At 36.6% G+C, this 10,292-nt stretch overlaps 1 protein-coding gene across 1 annotated transcript in view; it reads right to left on the bottom strand.

Moving 5' to 3' along the window:
- Positions 1-1,545: 1,545 nt before the first annotated feature.
- Positions 1,546-10,292, bottom strand: part of MAP3K5 (mitogen-activated protein kinase kinase kinase 5) — a 75,443-nt gene continuing 66,696 nt past the window's right edge. The window contains exons 26-30 of the mRNA XM_009577865.1: positions 8,075-8,315; positions 5,088-5,200; positions 4,071-4,183; positions 3,106-3,182; positions 1,546-2,270 (exon numbers count right to left, since the gene is read on the bottom strand). Coding sequence (XP_009576160.1) covers positions 2,210-2,270; positions 3,106-3,182; positions 4,071-4,183; positions 5,088-5,200; positions 8,075-8,315 — 605 coding nt within the window. The 3' untranslated portion in view covers positions 1,546-2,209. The remainder of the gene's footprint in view (positions 2,271-3,105; positions 3,183-4,070; positions 4,184-5,087; positions 5,201-8,074; positions 8,316-10,292) is intronic.

Here is a 10,292-nt window from a genome sequence, read left to right as displayed (position 1 = left end):
TGGGCTCTGTGCTGAAGGGTGCAAGAGACTCCAACACCAGCACTGCCTTGGTCAAGTTTTCAGTTCTACATTCTGCCTGGCTCTCTTAATGAAGGTGGAAAGGTGTCTCTCAAGTCAACCTGAGCCATGGATTGCAACAGCACCAGTCAAAGACCAAGAAGCTATCCAAACTCGCAAAGGGAACGGTATGTCCTACAATCAAAAGGTTGCCCTTGGCAAAATCCTGCACTAAAAGATAACATGTCCTTACAACATGATCTCACATCCCTCGTTTGTGGTCCATGTAGGCATCCACCAGCGTATTCAGGGAGCCAGGCTGCGGAGTCCCAGGCTGACCCATCTGATGCACTCTGTCCCAAAATGTTTCTTCACATTCTGTCCGAGAATATAAAAAGTAATGTGTCTGGCACAAGCTATATGAAGTAGCCTGAAATGGGGATATTACATAAGCTTTTGTGCACAAATATAATACATAGACGGATAAGCTGTGCTGTTCAGGGAACCACATTCAGAGCAATTCATGATCTCCCAAGTGTACGTGGCCCAGCCTAGGCATGCATCAGACTTGATAGTGTCCTACAGTGGAGAATACAGAACTGATTGCTGAGCAGCTCTGCAGAAGCCACCTTGGGTCTGGTGAGGCCAGCAGTGAACTATAAGAATTAATTCCCAGCTGGTGCCAGGCCAGGTCTCGTAGAGACATTAAAATGATTCCTCGATCACACTCCCTTCTTTTACACATAGCTGGCATTACTGAGCACCCTCAGTCATAGATAATAGAGAACAGGCTGCATGCTTTCGAAGTATCAATGCACAAATAAAGCAATGCAATTACATTCTGGTCTATTCACGTTGCATGAAATCAGAGGTTTTCAAACTGTAGTCATGGACTGATACAGGATCATGTTGTTGTTTTAGTCAGCAAAAATTACTATATACATGTTAGGACAACATGTTTATTTTTAGAAAAAAATATTTAATTTTCTTTGAAAATACTTGCTAGACCTGAAAAATTCAGGGCATAAGATGGTCACTGATTATGAAGGCTTACGAAGAAAGAAGCAGCTACTGTCCAGGCAAGTCTTACTCACAACATAATTTTTTGCAGCTGCCCCATAAGAATCTGATGATACCCAGTGCAAGAATGCTGGAGTGACAATGAGAGTGGATGGGCAGGGAATATCCAACCTTCCTTTTTCATTATATGTGAGAAAAGACATATTGCATAAACAAAAGAAGAAGAAAACAACAGGCCACAATGACTATACACAGTGCATGGAGGCAGGACATTCATTTCTCAAGTCAAGTAAAGCACCCAGAGAAGAATTTTGTTTGGCCCTAGGTTGTCAGTACAGGAATTAGACTGAACAAGAAAACGGAGAAAATATTCAATCCTATGATTATCAAACTCAAATCACAGTAACTTTAACATGTGTCAGAAAGGTTCCCTTGATACTCAATATTATTTTTTCCTCTTTTTTATTCCAATATTTTCCAGTTCTACACCTTTATTTTAAAAGTCAAAAAATATAGGAAAAAGTAAGTCTTAGTTTCTTTTTATTTTCAACTGTGTATGTCAGAGATAGCTTTAGAACAAGCTAACATTACTGTGGTTCAGGTGTATTCAACTGGTACAGTTCAGTAGTACATAAACAACTCAAACAAATGCACCATAGAACTTAAATTACCAAAAATAAACAGTATTAAACTATGTAGGGCAGTAGGTAAAAACAATTACCTTTATGTCTTGCACACTAAAAGAAAAATGTGTAATTATGATTGAAATTATGAAGTTCTACTACAGATTATTGAGATATATTACAAAGGAAAAGAAACTTGAGAAGTTGTCACATTTTGGTTTTGTTCCAGTGATGTACAGTCATGTGAAATCTTACATCAGTTTTTCATGAAATTAACATCTAGTTACTTTAGCTACAATATTTCATGAGTTTATAATGTTTTTTGGTGTTTGGTTTTGTTTAATTTTTGAAAAACTTGCATGTAAAAACATTTAAAGTAAATAATGTTGCAGGTTGTTTACAGATTCCTTATGGATTATAGGATTAAAAGCAGTCAGGAAGCTGCAGTGTTTTTAACATTGGTAAACAAATACTGGATTAAAGTGCAACAATCCTTCTGACAGCACACCTGCTCTGTGTTGAAAGGAAATCTTTTCCTCTCTGCAGAGAAGCAAAGAAAAATTTCAGTGTCAGGCGTGTTTCTCTCTAAAGTCAGTGATGGCCTTCCAAAGCGTGCACAGCATTCCTCCTCTGTAAAGAAAAATCATAAAGATGCTCAGGTACAAAGATACTCTCTAGCCTGAAAGCATTCCAATTTAGGCACCTTCTGATTTTCTTGCTTTGTTTTTGACCAATAAAATTCAGTGGGAAGGCTGATCAAAGGTGAAATTCAACATGCAATACTCAAATAGAGAACAGAGTCCTCTTCTGATTACAGTACAAGGGCAATCTTTCCACTTTTCAGATAGCTGCTTTCTGGAATTCAGACTTATGGTCCAAAGGACCAGCATAACCCACAGCAGACTTCCAACATTATGAAAATGTCAATTATGAAAAAATCTTAACACCCTCCGTATTTTTTAGATTTTTATGTAGTTAGTTATTTTTAAACTGACTGGGCACACACGGAGTGTTTGATAACTTCTATTGTTTCTACTTAACCTTGGTTCTGCAGTGACCTATACACCTGGCATGATTAGGTGAAATCTATTGTTAGTTGCAGTCCATAAGTAGTACTTCTAAAGTTTGATGATGATGATGATAAACTACAGAAAGTTTTGCTATCTCTACCTTTTTAAATAAAAGCAAGGCTCTAATGGGATATCCGGTGTCTCCACGTGTAAGGTAAAAGCTTTACTTTAAAATTTTCCCTTTGCTTTCCTTTAATGGAAAAGCTTATTTTAAAATTTAAACAGTATCAGCTGTTTATCAGGAATGCATCAGTATACAAAGACATACTGGAAAGTGTTACTTATTTTAAATTAATACTGCACAATCCAATAAATAGAGGCTTAGTATCAGTTATTTTCTCTTGTAACAAAACACACTCCTGCTCAGCACGGTTCATTTAACTGTGAAGCATTACCTCAGTCGCAAACATTTCAGATCATCTCGTGTAACATAGCAGAGAACATCCATTAATGTATAGTCTTCAGCCAAGAACTACAAAAAGAAGTTTAAATGAACATTTTGTTAGAAATATAATCTAACTTTCTAGGTTTTATATACCATCTGCCCTTAAAAATAGAAGTTTAAGTTTAGAAGAAACCTAAAATTGGGCCAAAACGTGGTACACATAACAGATTAATCCACATTGTTTCTAGAAATACAGTGAAACTACTTAATTTTTATACTGTATACTCCACCAGGCACAACTTGAAAGATGTAATGCTTTTACAGCTACTCAAAACTTTGTCAACTGGCATTTCTATTGTTATCACTGATTATCTCAGAGTCACAGACTTCAATGAACGCAAATTAGAGCATAATTAATACCACATTTCACCCATGAGGAAATTAAAAACAACAGTTAAGACCTACCTTTTCAGAAGTGGCATCTAAATTTGATGTACTTGAATTTTGAGGAACATTTGATCTGATCTGTAGGAGTGATAACTACATGCAGGTTTTCCTAAGTCAGCTGAAATTCTGAGATGCTCAACACCTCTAAAATTACATAATTTGCTGCAGAGCAGACTGATCTACTTCAGGAGATTTCACTTCAACACAGTTAGCTAAGAGTGAACATGTACCCTGTATCCTTTTTTTTTAGCAGGAACTGCTGCAATGTGTAAAGACACTGAAAAATTATGAACCAAAGCAATACTATTTACCAGGACATTTTATTCCCTTATTCCTAATCAGATATAGGAATTATTAACAACACTGTATTTTTATGAAGGCCTTCATATTCATGGCTTTTCCTATCCTCTGAAAACAAATTCATCTCTCAAAATGCGCTAAAGTAATTAAAAAGGTTTGGTATCTTTTTGCATCGGGTCACAAAACAGTAGTGCAACTGTGTCAGAGAGTGAACAGAATCATTGCTACCTTGTTTATCGTGGCCTCATCAGCTCCTTGAACGCTCAGCCAGTTTATGAGATCAGGGTCTTCAGTCCCTGTGCCAATGGAATGACGATGACAGACAGACAATCCAGGAATATCTAGAACAAGCATTTTTGAGAAAAGCTTTTGTGTTGCCAAAGCAACCTCTTGTCATTTTTGACTCCTGAAGCACTTTCTTCTGTGAGCTTTCCCTTCAAGCTCAGAATACCAGTATCCCCATAAATAAAGATACACGTCAATTCCCAAAGCACACACTTAATTACAGTTTGTAGACAGTTATACACCAATCACTCAACTTGGTTAGGGGTACAGTTAAAGTGGTGTGAACATTGATACAGATACATTTTCTGTCCTCTTTGGAAAGTTACTTTACTAGTACAAGGCACATCAATTTCACTGTAACTGTTTCTACACTAATGTTATTGCATCAATTTAACTAAACTGTTCAGCATAGCTCATACAACTGGTGCATAGGCAATGCCTGAGACTGAGGATCAGCTGCTTGTGGAAAGAACACTTCTTTGAAGCACATTACACGGAAACCTCAAACTGCATTAGCATTTCCACCTTCTTCAGGGCAGATACATATCAAACTCGGCTCCCTCAAGTAAGCTTTAAGTCGTATTTACATCTCACTGATTAGATCCTCTTGAACTTTCAGTGTAACAATTGGAACAGTCTGTAATTCAAAGAACACATACCTAAACATACTAGATCATCCTCTTTAGAAATAAGAATTATTCTGTAGGATATCAGCCTTGTACGCTTCCATATAATCACAATCAAAAATATTTAAATCATACAATTCGTTGTACTGTGATTAAAAAATTCAGTAATTTGTTTCCACAATGTACATTCTTACTTGAAAACAAACCCTACCAGAAGCAGCATAATAAAGCATCTTTGCTGAGACTGGCTCAATAAAAAGAACAGTAGTTTAGCTGCCATTGTCTTAATCTGTAGCCAGTATGAAACTTTTCCTTGAAAACTCTTCTCACTTACCTATTGGCTGTGACCTAAGCTGTAGGTTTCTGATCTCTTGATCTTTTTCTTCTATAGCTTGATGTAAGAGGACTTGAAATTCTCTTTCCTTTTGAACCAACTCCTCCAATAACCTGTGAAGCAATGGGAAGGAAGCACACATTTCCTTAAGTAGTTTCAAATGTTCAGGAAAGCAAAGATCTTACTACACTTAAATTGGAAACCTTCTTGACAGAGACAAGGACAGGCTTCTTCAGCTTTCATAGGAATATCCTCTCACTATAGATTTATTACGACCTCTATCAAGACATAAACATTCACTGGTTCCTAAAGCTATAGCTCTTTAAAAAAACAAAAAAAACCACAAAAAAACAAAACCCAAAAAACAACCAACAACCTCAAACACATCAGCCTCCATATACACATTCACCCACTAAACAGGTGGTATGGTACAAAATTTCAGTGATATTTCTACAGCCAGCATTCTGTTTTAAAAAAAACTCTGTAACTGAGAAGAACAAATATCAAAGTATTTCATAAATCAAGGGCTAAAAACTTTGTGACATAATCCTTTGTAAGGAAAAATGCCAGTTCACATCTCTCCAGCAGGCATTTTCAAAGGTATGGCAAGGGTGGAGCTGTGATGAAAATGTGGCAAAAACTTGTGGTTGCATTTCTTAAATGGGGAAAATACGTTCTCATACACACAAGGGCTGTCCCTTCCTCACATACCAGGCACTTTGTGCCTATTCTCCTATGCTATATGAAGAGTGAGAAAAGAGGAGGCAAAATACCTTGTGTCCTCTCCTAAGCAATTACTTTTGAGAATGTCAAGCAGAAACAAATTGGAACCCATGTTTGACTTCCTTCATAACATAAACCCAGAGAGAAACCTAGAGAGATTCAGTGGTCAGCACCTTTCAAACTGATCAAAGGAAAATAATGAGAATACAATGGAAAATTAGTATGTGAAACTGCTGCAATTTGTTATTTTAGAAAAGCGTTTTAGTAAGAAGGAGGACTTGTGAACAATACGTATTCAGGAACTTGGTCAGAGAAATTGGACATGGAGAACACAGTCATAAACCTATCACTGACTTCTGAGTCTTAGGAAGTTCCGCCTTGAAAGAATTGCAGCACCTTCATCCCTTCCTTGAAGCCTTTGTCAGCCTGGGAACTATGCAATAACTATTCCATTTTCATATTATTTTGTTTCCTTTTTTTTTTTATTTTGTTTATTTATACCAGTTGAGAACTGCAACTTTTTTCCTGGGACACTGAAAGATAGGGACATTCTGGAATTCAGCTAGAGAATGTGCCACAAAAGCACCTTACTTGTCTTTGCACAGAAGTAAACTGCATCTCATATGATTGCTTTGTAAAAAAGCATCTAGCCCTACTTTTAGCTTGCATGCAGGCCTACCAGCAGCATAGTTGCATTTGAGTGCTTCCACACCTAACAATTCTTAGTAAGTCCACCCTGCATGTGAACAGAGCTGCTTTGTGCCTCTACGCACACCCACAGCTTGATTAATCTCAGTGCAGATTGATATTCTGTCCAGACAGGTATGCAGTCACATTTCAGTTAATTTATTCCTCTTCTATCCATTCTGGTTGAAAAACGCCTTTGGGGCCAATAAAATAATCAACTATTTTCTCTTGATAACTGCTTGCTGTTTATGCCAATAAAGCTTTAATTAATACTTAAACAACTGTCCATATTATTTACCTCAAAATTTCTGCATGAATGACAGGATGTGATTATTTGGCCAAAGGCTTTGCATTTGAGAAATTTACAAAAGCAAAGTGCTAGAAAACAGTACCTCTACAAATTGATCACTTCTGATGCTACTCCCCATCATAAACTTGGATAGTAAAGTGAGCCAATCTAAATTATTTATGTATTTATTTAAGTATATCAATAAGGCAATCAAAATACTTCTCAGTGGTCATCACAAGCAAAAAAAATGAATTGTAACATAAGAACTCAAAAATACTGATACTTTATTAAAAACAGGAAAGTCTAATGAATTACTCCAATTATGGCAAAATTCTTGGACACGTTTAAAAGTAAAGTGCAATTTAATATTTTAATTTAAATTGGAACAATAACTACAAAGAAAGTTCTAGCAGTATAACATCTGTCTTATTGAAGACGTTCTCCTTCCATCAAGGTCATATTCAAAATTTCCTGAGGTTAGTAAGAAATCCAGTGTCATAAATCAGATGCTACAAAAGCTAAAGTATCTACTTTAAACAGACTATCTGGTATATTTTAATGAAAAGAAAACAAAATTATATAGAAAATTATTTGGATAAAATAATGGAGACAGATTTGTCTCTGACATTTCTTAAACAAACAAAAAACACGGAAGAACCACTTCTCAAGTTTAAAGTGGAATATGTATATTTCTGAAAAAAATCCAATACCCAGATTTCTGGCTTATTTCTTCTTTTAAACAACACACCTATTTTTCCCATATTTCTCTGATGAACAAAATGTATTTAATAAAAAGGTAGTGCTTGCTGGTAAGCACAGATCCTGCTGCAGTGAATTCTGTGCACAAAACAAGACTGAAGCAGTTTCCTTGTGGAGTTCATGTGTGGCTGTCGACTAGCTTGAGTTCATTCCCCAAGAATAACTATAGAAAAGAACAGCAAGTTCTGCCTTAATGGAAACCAAACATAACACTGTTCATCAGCTATACACAGCATACGAAGGAGAGAAAAAGCAGAAACTTGGCAGCAGGCTCAATTTTTCCAGATCTTCCTTGAAAGGGCACCTGAAATCAAGACTGACCTTAACTTGCATCACTATTGTTCTGAAATGAATAAAACTAATAAAACTAAGTGATCAGTCACAACTAAACAACGGCCATCATTTAAATGAACAACTTGCAGTACTTACAGAATTGATACTGTCACTAGTATTCTAGCACATATATTTTAAAAGCAAAACAATACATACTGTCACAAGTAGGCTAGTGTCTCCTCATGTCTGGACTTACCTGTTTGTCTCTAATTTTAGCCTGCCTAGCTGGACACTCAGTGATCTGTGAGCAGCCTGGGAGTCATGGGATACTGTAGAGCTGAGTGTGCTTACACCTGAGGTAGCTACTGCATCTTCCATGACAATGCAAGGCTGTTGGATAGTTTGATTATGAGGCTGTTCATCTTGATCTTCAACTTCTATATCGTCTTGATCTGCTGTATCACTTTCAGATGCAAGACTAAAATGTGGCCTCAATTCTATTAGTAACATTAAAATATAAGCAAAAGAAAAAACATTAGAGACATTAAACATTAAAACAAAAGCAGACCTAGGTGACTACTTACAGATCATCCTACAGCTTTGGTTATACCAGACCTGAAATTTCTGTGGCAAGAGAACAGATGGTATTTTCTAGGGGTTTAAGAAGACTTAGACCATAACAGCACCTTAGTTTATGCTGATTATTATTCAGCTTATTGAATGTCAAAAGCTCTAAAACCCCAAAATCTGGATGAATAGCATACCAGATTTGGCTAGCATGTCATGTCAAATTGTGCTGAAGCACCATGTGCAGCAGAAGTACTTTCTTTTGCTTTATTCCATTCTCAGTGGTTTGTAATTTCTTATGTGTCTGACTTGAAATGTTTTGTTAAACAAATAACCATTATTTCTCTTATATCCAGCTATTCTTGTTTTTGCTATTCTGGCATATTTAGCATTCTCCCATTGTAAGAATACTGTGTTTACCAAAAAAATTGTATCCAAAGATATAAAAAGAGGAAATAACAAACAGACCCCTTTCCCGACAATTAAAAGTAGCACACTTCCCTTCTGCTGATCAGAGAGAACGCTGCCTATTTTGTAATGGTGTACATCCACAAATCGGCGGACACAAAGCTATACGTGTACTCTGGTTTCTGTTATTCCCTGTTTAAACTACCTACCAGAGCTTACCAGGTATGCAAGATATGTACACATCATCTTATACTCCTACAAAACCTATTATTGCAACAACATCTGTTTGTTAATTCTAACCATTTAATATAAAATCAATCTTTCTTCCTTCCTTCCTTCAATTGTGGCTTCTTACTGCTGAGCACTCCCTTTAGCCTCCTCACCAAAACATACTTTTTCTTCCTGAATCACACTTGGGTTTTGTAGGTTTTTGTCCTTTCTGCTGAAGAACTAACAAGTACATTTCTCTTCTTTACAAAAGGGACATTCGTTCCTTGATCCATTTCGTCTCTTCATTTCAATGCTACATACCTTTTTCAAGACTGAATATATTAAGATCTAAATTAAAGAAAGCAGATTTATTATATAGCAGTTACCCAAATACTGCTAGGCAAATATGTCTGAATTTGCTTTGAATTTCTGCATCACACTAATAAGAACAGAAGTTCATTTTGCCATTGTTATCACCAGGCAGTATAACTATACAACATCTGCTTCATACCACTTCTAAAACATCCCACAATTTTTAGACGTGTTAAGGCCAGAGATAAATCTTCACATCATTCATGGGGCGGGGGGGAGGGAGGAGGGGGGGGGAAGAAAAAAAAAAATAGTCAGACAAAGGCAAGGGGAAGCAATCAGAGGTAGGGTAAGGCAATTAGGGAAGAGGCAGATGATCAGTGCCCGAAAGCTACTAGGGCACAGAGGCTTTTGTTTAAGCTTGACCATGTACAATTAATGCTGATACTGAGCTGTATGGGGAAGAAGAGTCTATTAAGGAGGAATTCTACAGTACTCCTATTATATAGCAATAAAGTACATGCCTGTTAAAGGTGTTTGGCATTCTAATCAAAAGACAGATTTTCCTTATGACTCGAAGGTACACAGAAATCCTATTTATGCCTTGCTGGTTGTGCTGGGGATATGGAAAATACCAAGGAGAACAGGAAGAGCTGTAACTTTTGTTGGCATTTTCAGATCCCCTTGTTGACAATTTAAGACTTAACCCACTGCAGAAAACATAAGGAACATAAGTATTCTAACTTCAGACTTAAAGCATTAAATCATATATTTGAAAATTTCACTATTAATTCCTAGGGAATGATGGAATCACAAGCTTAGAAGTTAAGAAGCAGCAGAGAAACATTCAGGAAGTAGGTAGAGTAATAACAGAATTAGCTACCATTTCTTCTACACAGCACAGACTCCTTCCTTCAGCTAAGCCATGTATTCTACTTCCACAACATTCGAAATACAATATTCAAACTGCAGGCACTGCA

The sequence above is a fragment of the Fulmarus glacialis genome, unplaced genomic scaffold (genome assembly GCF_000690835.1).
Source record: "Fulmarus glacialis isolate BGI_N327 unplaced genomic scaffold, ASM69083v1 scaffold11285, whole genome shotgun sequence".
NCBI lineage: Eukaryota > Metazoa > Chordata > Aves > Procellariiformes > Procellariidae > Fulmarus > Fulmarus glacialis.
Note: the sequence above shows the minus strand (reverse complement) of the source record. Positions and strands in the feature narration are given on the sequence as shown.